This window comes from Echinops telfairi, unplaced genomic scaffold, assembly GCF_000313985.2.
Source record: "Echinops telfairi isolate 266 unplaced genomic scaffold, ASM31398v2 ScPeMD7_31;HRSCAF=116, whole genome shotgun sequence".
NCBI lineage: Eukaryota > Metazoa > Chordata > Mammalia > Afrosoricida > Tenrecidae > Echinops > Echinops telfairi.
This window is the reverse complement of record NW_022103928.1, coordinates 18,724,557-18,746,785: the sequence shown is the minus strand read 5'-3', so window position 1 is coordinate 18,746,785 and position 22,229 is coordinate 18,724,557. Positions and strand designations below refer to the sequence as shown.

At 47.2% G+C, this 22,229-nt stretch overlaps 1 protein-coding gene across 1 annotated transcript in view; it reads right to left on the bottom strand.

The window, feature by feature from the left end:
* Positions 1-510: 510 nt before the first annotated feature.
* Positions 511-22,229, bottom strand: part of CADPS (calcium dependent secretion activator) — a 435,301-nt gene continuing 413,582 nt past the window's right edge. The window contains exons 29-30 of the mRNA XM_045290125.1: positions 5,001-5,105; positions 511-1,772 (exon numbers count right to left, since the gene is read on the bottom strand). Of these exons, the coding sequence (XP_045146060.1) occupies positions 1,593-1,772; positions 5,001-5,105 (285 nt within the window). The 3' untranslated portion in view covers positions 511-1,592. The remainder of the gene's footprint in view (positions 1,773-5,000; positions 5,106-22,229) is intronic.

Sequence of the window (22,229 nt, the reverse complement as noted above, 5' to 3'; positions counted from 1 at the left end):
CAGTGAATTATATGGCTGACAGGGACTCGAGAGTGGAAAGAGTGCTCTGAATCTTAGAGAATCTTGTGGAACACTTTAACAAATATATAAGAATCATATATAATTGGCACACGCTTTGTTTGAATGCAAACACTGCTGTTAAAGTGGTGCTTAAAAACAGTTTGTTGGCCTTCCCTCCATACAGGAGAAACATTTCTCTCATTTACATTACTCCCTTGCTTAGCAAACTCTTATTTATCCTATAACGCAAGCGTAATCTGCCCAATATGTCCAAATGCCCACAGATTCTGACTTCGGGGAGTCAGAACGAATGGGATTTCCAGCGTTTGCTTACGGAGGACGAGCTCCAAACATGGGGAAACGACCCACTCCCAGAGTTTCAAGACCCTTGAAGAAAATGGCCCCTTCCTCCCTGCTTTGCTGGCTTCTCTCCTTGCTTCCTATGTCTTGGTTCTGACCTTCGGAGACAACGTAGGGCAAGGAAAAAGAAATAAAAGACTCAGACGTGCATTCGTAGGACATCTGAATAGGTATTTATTGAGAAGCTACAGTTTCCCACACTTTCATGACTGTAGGCTTTCAGATAAGGCCAAAGCAGAGGGACCCACGACTTTACACAGGAGGAACTGGCTCTGCAGAGGGCTCCAGGGCTGTGCGGCGACGGATCAAAATGCAATGGACACAACAGATATAAAAAACATGGTGGAACAAAATAATTCAAATTATGGTTACAGTCTACTGAAGAAATATCCACATCTCATTATAAACACATTTATATAGTCTAGGGCTGTCATTTAAATAGTCAGGGTCTGTTTGCTTGTTTTTTACATACACAGTTTTTGAAACACAGAAAGCAAAATGAGACATTCGGTTGGATACGCTGAAACAGAAGGCAGTTGCACTGAACTGTGCTTCATGGTACATCACGAGAGCTCGTCCTGGCCGTGGCTTTAGAGAGATCAATCCCTTGGTACGTAACCATCCTGGGTTTGTTTGTTTGTTTGGGGTGGGGGGGCGGCTAACTAGATGGATAAACGACAGGATGCGCTACTGAGGATATAAGGGGTTCATCTGTTTCATTTTTGGGAACAGAAATAACCCTAAGTTGGCTGTTGGAGCCTTGCCTTTTGTTTTTCGAAAAACAAAGCAGATCTAGACTTCTCAATTAATTGCTTATGTACTCATTTAAATAAGTGGCATCCACATACGTGAAACAAAGAAATGAAAGCACTCCTTGTACTCGCCCTCACATCCTTTGACTGTCAATGTATACACAGTACATTAATGAAGCATCATTGAACTTCGCTTAGAACAGGGACACGCCTAGCGGTTGAACTATGTATTCTCCATGAACAGTATTTAAAGAATGGTGCTCCATATTGCTTGTAAACATAGAGACATGGAATCAGGAAATCAGTGGATTCGAAGGTCGTTTGCTAATCTTAGTACCACAGAGCTAAAATGGCAATTGTATTGGTAAACACCTCATGGGCATGGGAGTTGACAGAAATTCCCTAATGGGGTTGACTAACAGACTAAGGACATGCATTGGTTACAGGGCTCCATCCCAGTGGGCTTTGGGGTCCAATGACCTAATCATCTTCTTCATCTTCCTCGTCACTGTCCTTCATGCTGATCCCCTGCAGGCCCCCGCCCTCGCTGACAGAGGCTGTGGCTTCCTCCACAGTAAGCCGGTTCCGGATGGTCTCATAGGTCTTGCTGTTCAAGGTCGAGTCCAGGACCCCTTGCAATCGGAAATCTCTATAGGTTTTCTAAGGAGGGAAAAGATGCATTGATAAGGGAGATGGAATCTCTCCCCTGGACAGGGGAGGATCCAAAGCAAGTAGGGGTGGCAGAGCAACCAGCCTGTAGCTAAGGGCCACCCTTGATGCACGGTCAAGTACAAAGCCACAAAGCTCACATTTCCCTTGTACTGAAAACCGGGACTCATTGAAAGACAGAAAACGAGACATTGTGACAGGATAAACTGTATTAGAGGAGACAAAGCAAAGAACATAAGCTTGTGTTTATTCAGTTCCATAAAGGGAAATGTTCCATAATTGTTTGGGTTCCTTTTTTCTGGTCTGGTTCTTTTTCTTAGGTTATTATCATATAATATGATAGACAGTGTGAGGGACTGAAACATATCAATAATGGATTAAGTGGTTATGGTATTTTGTGATTTCTGTTGCAGTCTGGTCTTCAGTATTTTCTGAGGCTTTTAATTGCACGAGCCATATCTCTCTGTCTGTCACAGACAGACATATGTATGCTGGTATATGAAACCTATTATGGGGAAGCGGGAGCGCTAATGCCTCATCAATATGTCGCAGGCATGTGACTCACTTCCCTTCTCCTTAGGAAAGAGCTGTGTCTGTTCCGTTCACAACTTCATGGTCTCGGGGAGGAAAAAAATTGGCTCTTTTTCAAGAACAATGGTTTGGTATTGCTATGCCGCAAGTTCTTTCTTTGTTCCTTCAGGCGATTTCTCTCGGATTTCCTGAGGGCTCCTAGGGACTGTTTTTCTAGAAATCCCTTAGCGCTAATTGAACATGACCAGAAGCATCTGGCTGTTGTCTACTTCATAAAAAAAATTTTTAAAAAGAAAGAAAAGAAATTTTAAAGGTCTCTCCCTAACGACAACTTTTCTCATCACACTGCATATCATTTTGGCTTCTGATTCTGCTGTTGGTTGTTCCTATTGATCGGAGACGCTTGCTAAAGATGCAAGAGATGGGGATGCTAACGTACGGCAATGCCGGTCCTAGGACACTTTCTCTCTTTGAGAGTGGATTGAATGCGGTCGGTCACCTCCGTGGCAGCCCCCGTGATTACTGCCGAGTGAAGCCCGAGTGGCGCACTAGGCTCAGGGGAGTCCAGACATGAAATCACGGGCAGACTAACCACAGCCCTGTTTTCCAGTGCATGCCCGGCCCTGACTGGTGGTTAGCATGCCTTTTATTTATTTATTTATTTATTTATTTTAATTCTTCAAAGTAATCTGGTCTAGACAACAAACTATAAGGGCCTCTTAGTTACAGGTCAAACTTGGCCGCTCTCCTTGGGAGAGGAAACTAGGTAGTGGCTGAGTTGTGCCTTAACCAGGAGGGGAAAGGTCAGGCGTGGTGCGGACCAGAGGGCCAGGTGGTTCATTCGCTTTTGCTTTTTTATTTTTTTTCACTCTTCAATCGTTCTGGTGCCACTTAAAACAACACAGTTGTTGCTTTAACATGGTGCTATTGTGGGGGATGGCAGACATTCGGGTAGCCTCCTCCTGATTCCGATTTCAGAGCTGTGTGTGCCCTGACTAGATACTAAATGCCTTTACGAACAGTGGCCCCAACTACTCATCTTTTCAATCCTCCAGATTTTAAAACAAATCAATAGGGGCTCAACTAATAGCAAATGTTTGGGTGAATAATTAAATGCTTGCTGAATACTGAATGACTGAATGAACGAATGAATGAATGAATGAATGAATGAATAAACAAAGTGGCTGCCTACATAGGAAAGAAAGCCAATTATTCTTGGAAGTTCGCCCTAGTGAAGGAGACCTCTGGGTGATATGCTTGGCAAATAGGTGGTGATTTCTGTTTTCTGTGTGTTTTGGCACCAGCTCAGCTGTGCCCATTCTTGGCAGCAGTGGAGGGGTCCCTCTGGCCAGGACATTTCAGTGTCCTTTCCTTGGGGGTCATGCCTGGGCTTTTTGGCAGAAGGATCAAACGAAACCTGCTCTCCAACTTATACATAACAATTTCTGCAATAAAAGAGAGCAAATAGCAACATTCCTAATACCGATCTGAAAATTTCGGTAAGGATGTATTTTGAAAATATTAAAATATCTCTTCTTGTCATGTCCACCCCACAGGGATTTCATGTCCCGGAGGTGGAATTCGAAGGGTCAGGTCAGCGAGCCTGTCTTAAGGCACACATGAAAATTAGGCTGGACCCATCCATAGTCCAAATGCACATGTGTTTTTACAGAGCCGCAGTACACTGCTGTTTATAACCTTCCCTGGGCTCACGCTTTGTAAGATCAAATGCAGATGATAATAATTCTCCTTAATTACACACAACCGAACAGTAATTGGTTTTAAGTCAGCACTGGGGTAGAGGAGCACCTTTAGTGAAACGGTGCTAATCCGAAAGAGACTAAGGAGGGGGTTGTGGGGTGGGGGTGGGGGCGAGGAGAGGAGGGAGACTTTTGGCAAAATGTTAAACAGAAATTCAGCTAGGCTGTATTGTTGAAATATTTTAAAGGAGACTTTGTGCAAGCCCATGTTTTAAAAACCTTCTATGGCGAAGCATCAAATGGAAACTGAAATGATCAAAAATGTATTTACCCCCTTCTGTGATCTTATTATTTCATGTAAACCACTGAGATTTCACGCTGAAATAATTATCATTAGTCCAAGGCGCACACACATGAAGGGGGGGCGGGGGGAGCTCCTTTCAGGGCATGTTATCTCACCTTGTGATCCTTTCCATTTGATTGTATACACGCATTGTAAGAGAGACTACTTCAATTAACTATGAGAACAATATTGATTTGCATTCTGATCATTATCACAGGACATATTTAGAAATCACTAGAGGTAAATATTTCTATTAAATTAATTGTGGCAAAAATTTATTTAATTAAACCATAAATGAAATTGGTAATTGATGTGATTAACACAGTGATACCAAATGTCAGCTTAGGAAAGTCGAATGCCCGCAGTACGCTAGCCACGGTGGTGTTTTTGCATGGCCCATGCGAACAGTATCCTTCTAGCCTAGCTTCGCCTTAACAAACTTTCCTTTGGTGTTTGTGTAAGAAATTCACCATGCATCTTAAAGTGGTTTCATAACTACATTTGGATGCGATTTTTTTTTGAGTGATCATCTTTGTTTATCCATACACTGACATTTCTCTGTGTTAAGGAAGTTCTGTAGCCAGTTAATGGAACACATTTTAATCAGCTATTTGCAAAGAAGAAGAAGGATTTTTTTTCTTTTACCTTTACCATCCTAATTAGAGTTTTCAACTGATAAATGTGAAGCTGCAAGTCCATCCGGTCGGTCAACCAGGTGCAGATCACGTTCACGGAGCTGTTGTACCATTGCTGCAAAGAGAGATGACAGTTCTCCAGCCAACACACTAGGGAGGGTTCATCGTGCAAAGAGGGAATGGGCACCTCGCTCTGATATAAGAGGAATCAAAAACAGTTAGAGGCTTGGCAAGCAGAGAGAGCAGGCACACTCACTCACACCAGCTCACAAGCTCCCAGATCAGCCTACGAGAGGTCAGTGTGGACTCTGATGAGAACTCTTCCACCACAAGCACCTTGTAGAGTCCATTCATAAAGACCACTTTTTGGCTTTTGGGATTCCCCGTGGGATGGGTCCAGGGCACTCTGTGAAGATGTCCTAACACCACTGTCTCTGGTGCCCAGAGAGATGGAGGCTTCCTTACAGAACCAACCGAGATCACTTGCCACTTACTTACCTGTTGAAAACCCCAGACCCCCTCTGCTAAGGCCAGCTCCGGGACTTTAGGGTGAAGTTTCCCTTCATTTACACTACTGGGACACTGGTGACACAGACGGCTTCTCCTGAAGGACCAAACTGTACTCTGGGCAGCTTATGTGCCCTTACTCTGGCTCTGCAATCTGTCTTAATCTTAACACCAAAAAATGATGGAAGATGAGAGAGAGAGAGAGAGAGAAAAAAAAATCTACAAATGAGCTCATTTCAAGCTGTTGAAATCATACTTCCCCTGAAGGGGGTTAAATTTTGCTTCTTGTCTGTGAAAAATGCTTGAAGCTGTGTCACGTTAGACTGCCACCCCTGTGGTGCAGGAAGTCTCTAGTGCGGTATAATTTTGCAGTACTGCTCATAAATTCATAAATCTCACTCGGAGACATATGAACGGTGTTATAAAGTGTCAGTGTGACAAAGAAATCTAATCTTTTAAACTTCACCAGGTTTCATTACGCTCTATTGCTTATACCAAACAATTTACAAATAAAATGAAAAGGTGTGGACGGACCTATATATTTATTTATAGAGCTTCTATATGCTCTGTACACAGAAAAGATTTAAAAGAAAGAGAGCGAGAATTTAGATGATGCATGTTCTCATGCTAACCAATACGTGCACACACACGCATGCACGCACCCACACATCACACACCAGTTGAGGTTTAAAAAGCATAAATAAAAACATGTTTCTGAGGGTAACTCCACCCTCTCTCACCTAAAGATCATCCAAACTCAGTTTATGCCTAACACTCACAGTTTCTCTGAAGCCTTGTTTCTGACTTAATTTCTTTCTTTATTCTGGAAAAAAAATTAATTTGGGATTTTACTTGCAAGGTATAACTGCCAAGTTTCACCTTGCAAGAAATGACACAGTTTCAGCCATGGTGTTCAGAAACCCTCTTTGCAATCGTTCGTTTCTAGGCTCCTTGCTCGGCACCATGAGCCAATGGAGGCTCTCTTTGGAGGCCAGCCGCAGACACCACATCCCTCCCCGCCATGCAGCTCTGCAGCCTCACTCTTGGCCAACGTCTGCTCTTTTAAAGATCATGGAGTCGAAACCGTCAGTTTCAGGAACCTTCTGTGCCTCCCTAGGAGCAGGTGGAGGGGTGTGGAGGGGGCAGGAGGAGATTTCTTTTCCATGAGAGATGCAGTTCATTCTGTGGAGAGGGCGCATCCCCAGGTCAAGTTGCTTCCGGCGTGGACAGGTTTTCCCCTCTAGGGGTGAGAATCTTTTCCTGGAGCTTTTTTTTTTCTTTTTTCTTGGTAGTGGCCTTTGGGGGTTGTTCTTGGCACCGGCTGCCTTGGGCTTCTGGAGCTTTCACGCTGCCATTAATCTCAGTGTGTGAAGAAGCAGTCTGGGGACAGAAGACCACTGGGCACCGGCGTTTCTAGCTGTCCTACCTCAGTCTCAGCTTTGGGGCTCTCTTTGTTCACCTCAGGCCTCCTGTTCCATGTTCCCTGCCTGTGTCTAACATACGGTGGAGCGTGAATAGCAATCCAGGGCTCAGATCATCTGTTTTGAGGCTCATGGGCAAGGCTGTCTCCACCCCCGACCTGCCAAGGTTGGAAGATGACTTTTAGGGAGCCCCAGTGACCTCCTGACCACCCCACCTCACCCCCAGAGCTTCAGGATGGGTGAACTCTCAGGGACACAAAGGAGGAATGTGGCACTCTGGCGTCTAGGCAGAGGTGGCATTTTGCTTTGGCTGTGACAACAGGCAAACCGGCGTTGGCGGAGATCCCTGCCAGCGAGCCTTGTGCAACATGCCTTTTTCTCTTCGCTGAGAGACATGCCACTTTTTTGTAGGGGAGGGGGGAACGTGGGGAATGCCACAAAGCCCCCTTGCATTTGATGTAAGCTGTTCTCATCCTTGTAAGTGGCATTTGGACAGTAAGATAATAAGAGTAATAAATAAAAAGGCAGAATGCTATCGACACTCCCGCTCTGTTGCCGAGAGGCTGGGAGGTAGGAAGTGCATACGGCAGCAGATCAGTGGAGCACGCGCACAGATTCCCACCCCACGAGAGCAAGAAAGCCCTGGAACATCCATGCTTTCCCTCCTGGATCTCACATCTAGCACAAGAAGTGTAAAAAATGTATGATGCCCCATTGGCTACCCATCCAAAGAGGCAAAAAGGAGGCAGTCACTCCTTTCCAAACCTTATGCTCAGTAGATGAAATTGGAAGCACTTTTGGATGCAGCACCGCGCTAACTTGGTTTTCTAGAAAGGCGCTTGAAGGCACTTGGATGTTGGAGAAAGTAGGAGGCACTGCCTTCTAGAACTTTAAAATGTCAGAGGTAAAAGGGATCTTCCCAAATCTCCTTTGTCCAGGAGCAACCAAGGACTCCGAGAGGTGACATGACTCCCCCAAGGTCACACAGCCAGTGAACCCAGAAATGGCTGGGCGCTAGGTTAGCCTCTGAATGAACATTTTGCTGGTCCTGGGAGTGGATCTTCTCCCCACTGTTCAGCGCTATCCCAGAGATGAGAGGGAGAAAGGGGCCACGGTGGGAGTGTTGACACCTTAGACACCAGCAGTGAGCACAAACCCAGGCTTCCCCCACTCCCAGACAGCCAGGTGCGAACGCTCCATGGACAGACACAGCCCTGGGCATCTGGGCTGTCCCTGCTCTTCCTCCCGGGGCTCGGGCTGCCGATGAATCAGGTCTGCTTTATTTGAGATCGATGCTAATGCAGCAGATTTGTTATGACTCTTCAAAAGAGGAAATTAATAAAACATTTTTAGAGTTCCCATTTTGTTTTCTCTTTGGTTCCGATATGCCTTTTCCAGAGCTATCCTAACACCTGGGCACTACCATGTTGGTAAAATGCATTCTAAACCCATAGAATTAAAATCATGGGCTGACCACACGCACTAAGGATTTAAATATAACTGTGACTTCTTTGTTGCCTTCCCCAGAATTCAAATATATTAATTTAAGCATTACAGAACTGGGTTACTTTAATCCTAAAAAAAAGAAACGAAAGCATCAGAGAGAGAGACTCCCCGGTACTCTGGATACCTTTACAATGTGCTCTCTGGGGCGAAATGCATAAGAATTTCGCGCTTGGACCCCCACACGCACCCATCACCTCCATGACCTGCCTAATCATAGACCCCTGGAAGGTGTTCGCTTCTCTCTCCACGGCAGCGGTGGCAATCAGCTCGGAAGGTTCTACAAAAAGAATGCAGACACCTAACGAGAACTTGCTCAAACCCTGTGGGGGATAAAAGGCAAGGCCAGCCTGTGTCAGCGCCTTGCCTTTTGCCTAGGACTGGACGCTCCCCCAGGGCAAGCACAACCTCCTCTCAGGTTTACCGCAGTACCTGCTTCACCAGAGCCCGGAGCTTTACAAGACCAGTTACGGGAAGTGCCCTGCGGAGGTCCTGTCTCCGAGCAAGTGGTCCGGAAAATGTAGCCACTGTTCCTACTGCTACTCGAATACTGAACAGGTGTGCTTCCAGCACACAACACAAAGGCATCCCCTCGATCCTTCTGGAATAGAAGCTTACTTTACTCCTACGCAGTTGATAGACTCACATTCTGCCCTCTAAACAAATGGGCTCCCTGGGAAAATCCGGATCCATCACACCTCTCCTGGGTAACCTGGGGGGGGCGGGGGCACTACAACAGACAGGATGAGGATGAGGTGGATGAGTGAGGGTTATACGACGGAAACAGCAGACTTGGGGATTTTGTCTAGCCTGGCTTTTTGGTGGCACTGTTTTTCTAACAAAAATGCAAACATAAAATATTATTTATCGGGATTCTAGTGGAGCCCTGGTGACGCAGTGGGCTGCTGCCAGCTGCTCCCAGGGAGAAAGGTGTGGCAGGCTGTGCCTCTAAAGAGTGACAGCCCTGGAAATGGCTATGTAGCAGCTCTACTTTGGCCAATAGGGCAGCTAGAGTCAGAAATGGAATCGACAGCTATGGTTTGAAAAAAATTATTATTACTATAATTTTTGGCTCCCTTTTAAATATTGCAACTGAGTGTTCTCAGCACCTGCCCTGGGATTCACTTTCCCCCAGGGAGCTCTCTCCCCTGGAAGGGGTACAGGATTGAGGGATAAAGTGAATCACTGCCACCTCATTGGAGGACCTGGGCGGCTCACAGAAACTGGATTTTGACTTAGGCTTTTGGGAACTCCCCTTCATTAGAAATGTAAAACTTTACTCCAACCGTGATCAGTGACTACAACCACCACCTATAGGAGGCTTAATTCTCCAACCACCCCCTTATCAACGTCATGTGAATTTAGTGCCCTAAACAGACCTTTACTGCTAATGGTTCGTTTGTTCAACGATCAAACCACATATCACTGAGGAGTGGCAATGGAAAGAAGGGAGAGAGGAGGAAATGAGATAGAAAGATTCTGTTTTTCCAGACTCATCCATCACAAGGGTAATTTACCCAGACCCTCAATCTTACTGGCCTATAAAACAGCAGAGTCTATTGTTTCTAACAAAATGCTATGTAACACAGTACATACACACTTAATAAAAGTAGTTAACTATCCATTGAACACTGAGCCCTTCTGATGAGCACGAGCTGGGTTAAGCACTTAACGAGCATTATACAATCGAATCACCATGCTCAGCTCTTAGGAGGCTGGCACTATGAACACCCCCATTTTGTATAAGGGGAGAAAGGGCATAGGTAGTTTAAGAGGCTACCCCTTGACTATGATCTCACAAGTACTAAGCGGTCCTGTAGCTTTCCAGTTGGTTATTTACCGCGCTATCAGTGTGAGCTGTTTGACTGCAGCCCACTGGGTCATTTAGAAAGAATAGCTTGTTTATATAGAAACAGCTCTGGTTCTAGGTGTCTCCTGGGCAGAAATCATTCAGCTGAAAGAAGTGTGTGAGTAGGACAGTGCTGTTGAACCCGTTGCCCTCAGAGCCCGCACTTGGCTTGGTGTTGACCGCGTTCTGCTTCTCACGAGTTGAGAAAGTTTCTCAGCAGAGGTGGCGGCACCAGGGGCATTCCTACGGACACCCGTTCAACAGCCTTAAGGAACAATGAATGACAGGCAGCTGTGGCTAACTCTTAAGGAAGAGGTTTAGAGTAAGTTGCATGGGGATGAGTCATGCCATTTTCCAAGCTGGTATCTCCCCACACACATCAATATATTCTTCCCTAAGTCCTACCTGGGGGCCCTTGGGGGTCACACAATGGCGACACACTTAACTACAACACAGAGGTGCCAGGGAAGACAGGCCTGCTGAGCGCCTCCGAAAGCTCCCAGCCTGGAAAACCTGACAGAGCTGTTCTGCTTTGCAGGCACGGGGGGGCTGCCCCAGTGGGAATCGGCGCAAGGCTAACCTCCAGCAGCAAGAGCTCTGTGGCCTCTTGCTGTTAACTGTAGGTCAGCAACTCAGCCACCTCGGCGGGGCAGACGCTGTCACCCCGCACAGCTGGAGTGTTGGAAGGAGAAGCCCGGTCAGCAGTCACAGTCCTCACCGTGGCCCCCACTTGTCCCACAGAGCTTGGGGTTCTCAAAGTTAGCACCGTGATACACATGTCAGTTCTGAAAAAATGACACATCGTAATGCTACTTTCAGATTGGCAATACTTAGGGAGAGTAAAATAGCATAGCTTTTTCCTACCAGAAGAAACTTGTCTCATGGGAAGCTAAGGCAAGTGACAAGTGAAACAATTTTAGGCAGAGTCACAAACCTAATGAACATATTCGAGTGTAAAACACCGCTCTAGAACATGAATTCTGTACTGTATCACTTTTAGCAAGACACACACACACAAACATAAAGCCTACCAATGAGACATGCTGCCCTATGCCGGTAGCTGAGGATCACATTTCCTTCAATATCGTAAAAAGTGATTTCTCTTGAAAAAAATATGCTATTCGGTTTAAAAACCAATATGCACACCATATACACATATATTCACCTTCTTTTACTAAAAGTTTGAAATCTACCCTGAATGATAGTTGGAATTTACTAGGAATTGAATTCTGTGTTTAGTTTATTTCTGAATGTATTATATTTCCTTTAAAACTGGCATGTTCAAAAAACAAAACAAAACTGGCAAGTTCAAGCCACCTAGGTCAGGGAGGCAAACACTAAATGCCCGGGCAGTTCTCTGTTAAAAGTCTACATAGGGTCTTTATTATCATCTTAGAGTCAGTGAGGAATTTGCGGCTCAGAATAGCAATGTGGCCTGCAGCTAGAAGGAGACCGAGCCTGGACTCAAGAAGAGCTTCACACACTCAAGAGGGAATGCGGTCTAGCAGTTCAGATAACAGATCTGGAATCAGACTGCCTATGTTTGAATCTTGTTGGCAGATCTGGGTCGCTGGGCCTCAGTTTTCTCAGCTATCGAATGGGAATGAAACAAGTTGCCATGGCGTTTTCAATGGCCTCAAAGGCCTAGAAAGTGGGACGTTGAATAAGGAAGACAGGAGAACTGATGTGTTTGAATTGTGGCGTTGGAGGAGAACAAACCAATCAGAAGAACAAACCAATCCGCCCTGGTTGAAGTGCAATCAGAATGCTCCTTAGATGCGAGGATGGGAAAACTTGGTCTCCCGTACTTGGGGCATGTTGTCAGGGGAGACCAGTCCCTGGAGAAGGACATCGTGTCTGGGGAAGTAGAAGATCCTCCGGGAGATGGAGAGACAACGTGGCTGCAACACTGGGCTCCAGTATGGGAGCAGTGGTAAGGATGGCACAGGACTGGGCAGTGTTTCATCCTGTGGTGAATGGGGGCTCTGTGAGTGAGCCCCGACTCAATGGCACTAACAAGAACAACAGTGACAACCTATGGGGAGTGTTTACAATAAAGCTGTTGTTAGGTGCTGTGAACTTTTAGCAACCCGTATGATAGAGGAAAGCTGCCTCATACAGTTTTCTCAATTGTAATTTTTTTAAGACACTGTTATCTTTATGAGATGAGATTACCAGAACATTTCTTCCTCATCACCCCAGGGTGGGGTCGAACCACCAACCTTTCAGTTATCAGCTGAGCATTGAACTGTTGCACCATCATTCTCTTACAGCCATGCCAACTAGGCAAAACCAAGTGTTCACTCTCCCCCCTTCCTTCACAAGTAATAAATCTTATTTTCCGAAGTGTGAGTTATGCGGGGTTGGGCAGGGAGCTTGTGGGGGCAGCTGTGGCTCTTCAAAAACCGCCTGAGCAAACAGGTAATTTGGGAACCATTTCATAACCAACAGGTAGCTCTGGACCGAAGAGGCCTGGTGAAGGGTGGAAGATTTTTATCTTTTCTCTGGAAAGTACCTTTATTCCAGTATAGGCACACAGCAGAGAAATTGCTTCTGTACCTTGCCTGGAGTGCCCAATAAAGAAATAACATGTTGTGCGCTGGCAAGGAGTCAAAGAGAAAGCGAGCACCCTGACCACACCCATGTGGCTCCGTCTTCGGCTTTTTTGTTTTGTTTTGCTCTGTGACAGGGTGGGTATTATTAGTTAGCAGAGTGGGGTGGAAAAGCACACGCAGCAACCTACAATTGTCGCCCTGAAATACTGTAATGAAATCTTTTGCATTTGAAGCTTTCCGTGTATATATTGCTTCCTTACAATTTGAGTAATTTAAGAGCCTGTGAAAGGCCTTGGCCAGGGTTTCCTTAAACTGCTACCCAAATACCCATCGCTTCATTAAAGTCAGCCACCAATTCTGCATCGCCGAGGGTCCCTTGGGGCCAATGGTCCCCAGGGACCTGTTGTACTTGGTGTGCTGTTCAATGACTCAGAGAGGCATGTTCAGGCCATCTACGCCACATGGGCAAAGCACATTGAACAACTGGGCATAGCTCATAGCAAGCTTTAGGACTCTTCAAGGCTCCTCCAGGGCTGAATAAACAGTTGTGGGAAGGGCGAGTCATCTGAGCGCTTGGGGAAGACACGGGCACACCACTGGAAGGTGTCATCTTTTGCCTGACTTGAGTGTTGCGGTAATTCAGGATGTGACCGACCCAAACAGCAGCTCTCAGAAATGGGTATTTCCCAGTCACAGCTTCAGGACGCCGAGCTAAAAGCACAGAGCCACACCCAGACTTCTCAGGCAGCCCAAGTGTCCTTTTGACTGAGTGTGAGGTGTGTTTTGTTTTGTTATTTTTTACATCTGCAATTATCTGGACTCCTAGAAATCCCTATTGCTGAAGTCTTTACAAGTTGTCATATGCCATAGCTACTTAAGCCTGCCAAGTCTTAAAATCTACATAGAATTCCCTCAAGGATCCAAAGTCTACGACCACTTTGCCCAAACGAGGGGTTCAGAGACAAGAGCTACCTGTCTCTTCTCATGAGGAAGAAATACCACAGAAGAAAAAAAACACATAAGTTGTTGCTTAATGTTTTTTGCCTCCTATATAACAATATGTATGGAACTGAGCATGTGCTATTCTAATCCCTAGAACAGTGGTTCTCAACCTTCCTAATGCTGCGACCCTTTAATACAGTTCCTCATGTTGTGGTGACCCCTGCCCCCCATAAAATTCTTTTAGTTGCTACTTCACAACGGTCATTTTGCTACTGTTGTGAATTGGGCGACCCCTGTGTCAGGGTTGTTTGATCCCAAAGGGGTCTTGACCCACAGGTTGAGAACTGCTGCCTTAGGAAGTGTCAAAAGGGACCTTGGTGGCACACCTAGTTAAGCATTTGGCTGCTAATGGAAAAGCTGTTAGTTCCAACCCACCGAGCAGGAGAAAGATCTGGAGATCAACATTCAAAAATATCCCAGCCTTGGGATCCCAATGGCACCGCTCTACTCAATGGTGCACGGAAACATCCAAAACAGTATCTTAATATTCTTTTGTGAGAGTGAGTTGTCTAATCAAGACCAACTTTTAACTCTCTAAACCGGACATGGGGCAAAATATCCAACAACAAGAAAGTCGTTCATATTCAACTTTCAAATGAGTGATCAAAATGAGGGGTCCACACTCGACCGTCTCCCAGCTTAATACATTACTACCTTGGAACCCAAGCGGGTCGGCCCTGTCAACATGAGCTGCCCGGGGAAAGGTCAAGGGGAAGTAAAAGTCCCCATGGATCTTTTCTGGAAGCAAAGCTGGCAGGAGAGTTTAATTCCAAACTCAGCTTCCGCGAGCTGTCCAGGGGTCTCGCTCCCTGAAGAGAGCAGCATTCAATGGGTTGGGTTGCTCGTTGGCTGTCTCAGTGAGGTCTAAAAGCCAGCCAAAGCCAAGCTGGAACTTAGTTGCTTCTGAATCCATAAGACTGTAGGCAACCCAACACACCACCAACCCCCTATTTACCCAGCCCCAGGCCTCAATCTGGCAGGGGCTCAGGGGTAAGGAGGTGTGAGGGGTCATCGGAAAGATTCTCTCACCCGATAACCATGAACTAGACCTGAAAGCATTCCCCACCTCCAAATACAAACTCCACGTTTTGACTTACGGCTCTCTACTTCATAGACAGGGCGGGCGGGGTCCCAGAGGCGCGCACAAGAATCTGTAATGGGGAAGGCTACTTCCACCCGTGCCTCCACCATTTCCACCACCAGGTCAAGGCTTTGACACAAGGACAGCAGTGAAGGCTCACTGAGGAGGACCGTCACCTCTGGAAGGTTGACCATGCAGCACTGGGCTGCTCTTATCTGCAACACCCAGCCGTGGTCACTAAAGAAGCCGTGCTGCCCCTGGAAGATGGACACGGGCATTTCTTTTCCTACTGGGACTGAGTCACCATCTCCATCCTGGTTGTGGGGCTGGAGAACAAAGAACAAATCTGGGAGCACTTGCTCAGTCATTTATTTGATTTCCTTAAAAACATACCACGGGGCCAACATGTCTAAATCTGTGAAGGAGAATGAAACGACGCCCAGAGAGGAGAACCGAGACTCCTCAGAGAAGATTAGGTCCAAATAACGCAAGAGGATGCACTTGTCACACTGCCTGCCATGCCACCTAGGTTTGCATCGAGACGCCCCTTCTCCCTACTCACTTTTGGGCACCCCTATCTCCATGTGCCAAGCCCAGATTTGATCCGAAGGCACTCGGCCAGCCCTGATACCCAGTCCCTTCTGCCCCAAAGGGCAGCAGCTTCCACCTCCAGCACCAGCTCCCACCACCACAGACTTACTACAGTTTGGAATGTGTGTTCAGGAGGCCCTTATTTTAGGAAACAATTAAGGAGAATTAGACTAATAATGCGAGGCAGGAAAAGCTTTTGCCCTTTGCTGAGAAATAACTCCTACGTGGAACCGTTACACTAATAAAAATCATGTATTTCTTAAATGCCTCAAAATGATCTTTGCACCAAGCTTGGCAATTAACACTGCCCCACTGAGGCGCATTTATGCCACCGACTAAGGAGGATTAATCTCTGCGTTCGCTCAACCAATGTCTTCCTTTGGCGAAAATGCAGTGCGAGGCTTTGGGCTGGGAACAGAGATTTCTGCAGGCAGGAGTTTCACAGGGGGCTTAATTCCCTACTCATCCTAGAGGGTGGCAGGGTGGACAGGAAAGCCAGGCACCCCTGCCAGGCCCCAATGGAACCCGTGCCAAGGATTCTCTTGGGGTCTGCCCGTCCTTGACCTCGGGTGGCCTGAGCCTTGTTTATTGAGGCGATTCGCACCCCAGGCCCACCCTCTGCCATTCATGGGTCCTTTCTGGGGCCTGAAGCAATAGATTTCCCAGCTCCAAGCCTGGGCAGGAAGTGACCGCTGGGCACGAGGGGGACACAGACCCTCCTGTCGGACGCTTGGTCTCCTTGACAACCCCCCAGTCGGTGGCTCGGGGAGCAGGCTTAATTTCTTTTCTTTCTCTGCCCACCCTGCACCCCCACCCCAAGCCCCTACTGCATGCTTCTTCCCCTCATTCTTTGGACGCACACACGTACGACATCCAACAGAAAGTTGCCGAAATAGCAATCTTGTCTCTGAATATATAAATTGCAAAAATTGATATGAATAAATCTGCAAGTAGCACACTGATTGTGGCACAGTTGATCAAAAAACGGCGCTCGGTTGCTCCGTGGCTGGGGAGGGGGGGGTGTCATTACACATACAGAAAAACATCTGCAACCCCCCAGTTTCTTTACTTAGAACTGAATGGCGGCCTGACCTCCTGTTCCTTGCCATGAACCCGGAGTTCGCACTCAGATTTTACATGTTACAGGAAGCCACAGCTCGCCCCAGGGGTGCTGCAAACAGACACGCAGAAGCCAGATGTAGCCCCCCCCCCCAGCTCCTTAATGCACCTGAAGAAGCCGGCACCTCCACATTCAAAAGCTGACATGCTCGTAGCTTAAGGTCACTTCGGATTTTGTAAAGAGGAGGACAAAACCAGGAATGCTTCTAGGGCTGGGCTGTCAGCGGGGCGGCGGGGGGATTACAAGAAACCTGTGACTCTGCCTCTTTCTGCCTTTGCGGTCGTTTTTTTGTGTGTGAACAAGTGCCATACAACAGATTGAGCCTCGGATAAAGGCCTGAGACTGTGCAAGGGCTCCCCGCTGGGCCTCAGCTGTGCTTGCAATTAGCAATCGGCACGGAGCGATTGTTGTTGGGGGAGCGGATGGCGATGCGAAGTGACAAGTTTTATGGGGGAAGTTGGGAGTGGGGACGCTCCGCAAGTTTCTCTTTCTTTCTTTTTATTTTTCTTGGTCTGCTTCAAAAAAAAAAAATACACACACACACACACACACCAAATAAAACCAACCAAAAAACCCTCTTCCTTGGGAGCCTGCAACCTCCTGGCTCAGAGAAAGCTCTTTTTTTACCCCCTCGTCATTGTGAAGAGTCTTCACAAAATCGTTGAAAGAATATTTTTCCGCAGTGCTTCAGAATACCGGCTTTCTAGGTCAGAGCTTCCGTGCTGCCCTATTTAACGTCAGAAATACCCATTTGCCTCAAATTAGCGCAGAGCTCGAGTGTGGAGGGGAAGAGATTAAGCACACAAAATTACTCAGCAGGTGACAGTGGGGTGGATTTGGGGGTTGAGAAGTCTTTAAAACTGACGACAAGACATTATCGACTGCTGACAAAAGGACGGAGTCATGCTACCTGCTTGCTTTAACCACCGTTGTTGTTTGCCTATTCTGATGCGCTTAAATGCTCAGGAGCGCAAAACTAGTGCAGATGCTACTCAATTACCATAGTAACTCACACCAGTGACCTCTCAGCAGAGCGCTCCCGGCCCAGCTGAACCCAGCCAGGGAGTTTGGGGCTTTTTCTTTATTCGGACGGTGACGCAGACCTGCACTGGGAAACTCCAGGTATAAGGGGACTCCCTCTTTGTCGAAGGTAACAGCGGAGCTTTGAGCTTTCAAAGAAAGGCCTTTCACCTTGCGGTGCTGAAGGGCATAGGTTTGAGGCTGTGGGGAGCCTTCCAGAACATGACGAAGATACAGAACAATGCCCATGTAAGAGAAAAGGGCCTCTGGGATCAAAGGCAGCAGCCTTTCCCAGCTGCAGGAGAAGCTGTGCTTCTCATTGGTCTCCAGCCAAGGTCTCGGGACTCTGGGAGGACGAACCCTGGAAAGAGAGGGAGGCTTCTTGGGGAACAGTTGCTACTTGATTCCCCCAGAGGCCCTCAGTGCGAGACAGGCCAGACACTGACCTGGATGGATGTCATCACACACTACCTTCGAGAAGGAAATCAAATGAATGTTCGCATCAACTTCCCGCCTGTTGCCTTCTTCGCTGGCCTGTGACGGGGCATGGAGATACATACATAGATGTGCACTATGTCCTGGTGGTGTCGTGGTTCGGGCACTGAGTGATGAGCTGCATGATCGGCAGTTCAAAGCCACCAGCAGGTTCAAGGGAGAAAGATGGGCTTTCTACGCCCATAAAGAGTGACAGTCTCAGAAACCCATAGGGGGTCACTATGAGTCGACGCTGACTCGATGGCAGAGAGAGAATGAGAGACGTCCTCCTAGTGTCCGGGGTGATTTAGATGCTGGGCGGGTTCAAAATGTTCATGGGGAAAAACTCTTTGTCTTATCAGTTCTTTTGCTCCACCAGTGTCTTGCAATCCCCTCATATTAGCATAGGACACGTCTGAGGAGTTTGGTAGTAAAGAAACCCACTTAACGTTGTTTTCCCTAATGCTTCCCCAACGGACCCAACTAGCTTCTCACTAACGGTCACAACTCTGGAGTATATATGTCCCAGAGCTCAAAGTGTTCTCTGGCGACATGAATAATAATACTAATCGTTAATAATAGCAATAATGATAGCAGACGGTTAGCAAGTGCTTACAATATAACCAGCAATAGTCCAAGCAATGTATGCGGACTAACCACATCTAATTCTCATTAAAACCTCAAGAAGTAATGTCTTTGATCCCATTTTATGTTTCCATAGTGCAGAATATGGATATGCATTTGTACCCTATGAAAAGGGGGGAAAGGGGAACTATATTAAGCTCAAACGGAATAAATTGGCTTCTAATTCTTACTGTATTTTTTTCTGTTCGCAACCCTCCAGTGATTCTGAAGCCCCACGGATTCTCTAAATTAGAAAATTTCCCCTTTAACTCCATGCCCTCTCTCATATCAAGTTCAATAATGAGAAGTGAGACACAGTTCCCTGAAAAATCCCTCCACCTTTCACCTTAAAGGTCCCCAAAGAGTGAAATACACCTCTCCGTTCTATTTCTATCAGAAGGACTGGATTAGCTTCTAAAGCCCTGCTGTCCTAAAAGAAAAAAATCCAATTGAGAGAGCAAAATTAGATCTGCGCGCGCCTGTACACAACACTAACTTCTGCAACGCTTCCAGTGATGGGATACAAAGTCACCGGTGATCAAACCCTGAAAGACGGAACACGGGCCAGGACATCGCAACGGCGGTGACGTTGCTCCCTGGCTCACCACCAGGACCCGTTACGGCAGGACTAGGACTGTGACTTCTGGTAAATAGCAGAGTTCAGACACCAGAGGCTAACACCTAACTTCCAGCAAGCAGACCAGGGCACTGTGATGTTTACGACAAAAGGAACAAGTCTCTTGTATACCTGGACTTCCTCCGTTCAGAACATTTCTTTCTCCAGGAGACACGAACAATGAGCCCGATGTGATTAAGCCCTGAGTAGCCTCTAACCAGGCCTGGCTTGGCCTGCCACCTGGGCCTCCCAGGGCAGGTGTGGTTTGGGCATTAACCAAGTGACCACTGTTAACAATACCTTTTTCTGGGGCCTATTTTTCTCTGGGGATGTCGGGGATTTAGTCCTAGGCCTCCCTGTGCATTGAGAAAATGGACCCCCATGCCTTGAGCCTCTGTTCTCTCAAAGGAGCCTACTGTTTCCAGCAAATGTATAGTTACAACCCAAATTCACACTTTCAAGTCACCTCAATTATGTCAAGCTCAATTGTGTCTAAAATGAAATGTCCCTTTCGGGGGCACACCCTAACACCCTTTATCCATGCGAGCAGTGGGGGCAATTTATCGGAGAATTCATTCTCCGACATGCTTACAAGGACCGAATAAGGTAGAGAAGGATTCAGCCGATGAACTGAATTCCAATTATTCACGCACGGCATCTGCCCACTCCCCGATCGCTTCTTAGGTAGGAGAGCTGCATTTAGAGGGAGCTGCATTAATTCGCAAGCAGATTGACGTAAGCAACTGAATAAATGAATTTGCATTCCATATTGAAATGATTATAGGAATCATACTCTAAAATAAGGGTTGTTAACAAAGCATGTATAGAACGCAAAGATACAGTGGGACGCCCACCATCTTTGCCATCCTAAATCGGGGCTGGTTAATCACACCAGGGCTGATTCCACAGTGGGCACGCATGAAACTCTATCTAGAGTCAGGCATCATGAGTTTTGCGAGCTAAGGTTGAAGTTCTCATGTCGGACTATTCACGGGGACTGTGGGGGCTGTTTCCTGGGCTAAGCTGGCTTCATCCACCCCTCCGGAGGACCTCAAGTCATGGTCTCATACAGTCATGTCATTTCCAGGCTATCAGATGGGAATGTGCCAGAAAATAGGGAAACAGCATGTTTCTGTTTAAACCACACCACTAGTGGGCAAGCAGAGGATGGAAATTCACCAACACCCCAAGCAGAAGACATTTCCAAGAGTTCAAGGATCACAACACTCAACAACCATCCTTGGGCCCAGAACCCCTTCCCAAAGTCCTCTAAGCAGACTGACTTATGCTCATGCAGTCGGCAGGTGCCCTTTGGGGAAAGGCTTTCTTGTGGAGAGGGTCTGACCGTGTCGGAGTCCCCAGGTGATGGTACTGATGAACAGACTGAGCGGCAAGGCTAACGGTTTCAAGCCACCCAGAGGTACCTCAGAACATGGCCTTCTTCTGAAAGCCTTGTGGAGAATAGTGCTGGTCTGACACATGGGAGGTCGCCGCGCATTGCAAGTGACTCCAGGGCAACTGGTTCCAACCGTTTCAGGAGCCAGCGATGGAACTTAGTGGTTTCCCAAGAAACTACCACAGAGGCGAGTGACAATCCTCAGATACTGGGTGGGTTTCACCAGACAAGGCAGTGGGACAAGAAGGCCGGAGATGGAAGAGCATGGCCACTCTGGCCGGACCTCTCAGCGGGCAACATTAGGCGCCTACAGTGGCTGCCCCTTTCAAGGAGGCAACAGGCCCTGATGCTCAAGGCTCTGGGGCTGGGAAGAGAGAGGCAAAATATTGCTTTGAAAGAGGGAACCCGTGTTTCCACCACGTCCAGCCGGGCTCTGCCTCCCCACGGCAGCCTTTCCTCTCGTTTTATTTTTAATCTCTGGAAACAACATTCCCCTCTGACTACTTCCCACTGCGCTTGACTCTACGTTTTGGTTTGTTTTTCTCTTTTCTCTTCCCTCTCTCTCTTTCTTTTTCGGGGAGGAAAAAATCTGAACAAAACCCCTTCCATTTGCTAGATCACTGACCCAAACCGTTACCCCAAGGTGCCAGCCAGCCCATCTTTGTAAAAGGCCTAAAGCTCAAAGGAAAGACCCCCGCCTGACTTTGCTGGGTGCCCTGGCTCTCTAGACAGGTGCGACTCCTTAGCCAGGAGACAGACCGTCTGCGCCGGGCCCCACAGAAGACCTCAGATGGGTCCTAGACCGAGCACAGAGTTAAACTGTGAATTACCATGAGTTAATACGTGTGGCCTGGATCACCCTGCTTCACCATGAGTGCTTCCCGTCCACAAGCCTCCCTCCCCCCTTCCTCCCCACCGCCCCCCCTTTTTTGAGGCAACAGAATAAGAAATTAAACACTTGTGGGTTCATTCGAAAGAGTGAATGAAATTGAATAAGCTCTCAGTACTTGAGGCGCACAGCGAGCGCCTGAATGGGGCAAACCTCCTAAGTTGAATGGAGTGTCTTTTGGGACCAATTTGTCTCTTTTCACTCTGTATTCTTCCCTTTTTGCTGACAGATGTACAAAGGCGGAACTGCGCCGTGCAGCTTCTCCGCATGCACCCACAGCAGCTGTCACTTTTGTTGAGCAAGTTAATCAAGCAAATGCCACCATATCCCACTTTCTATAAGGAACAACATGTTATAGACAGTAGTCTTGCTAGAAAGAGACTTTATTTTAACTTTGATTGGCTTGGTTCCCCACCCCTACCCCCTTTCCCCCTAGACAGGAGGGGGAGGAGCAGAGTGGAACTTTACCCAAACCAAGGAGCTGCTATGACAATGTGAGGTTTCATGACAGTATCGGGCGTGAAGCTGGAGACTTGTCCGCAGTTCTTCCTTGGGGATTGAGGGATGCCCCGGCTCTGGAGTTTTTGAGAG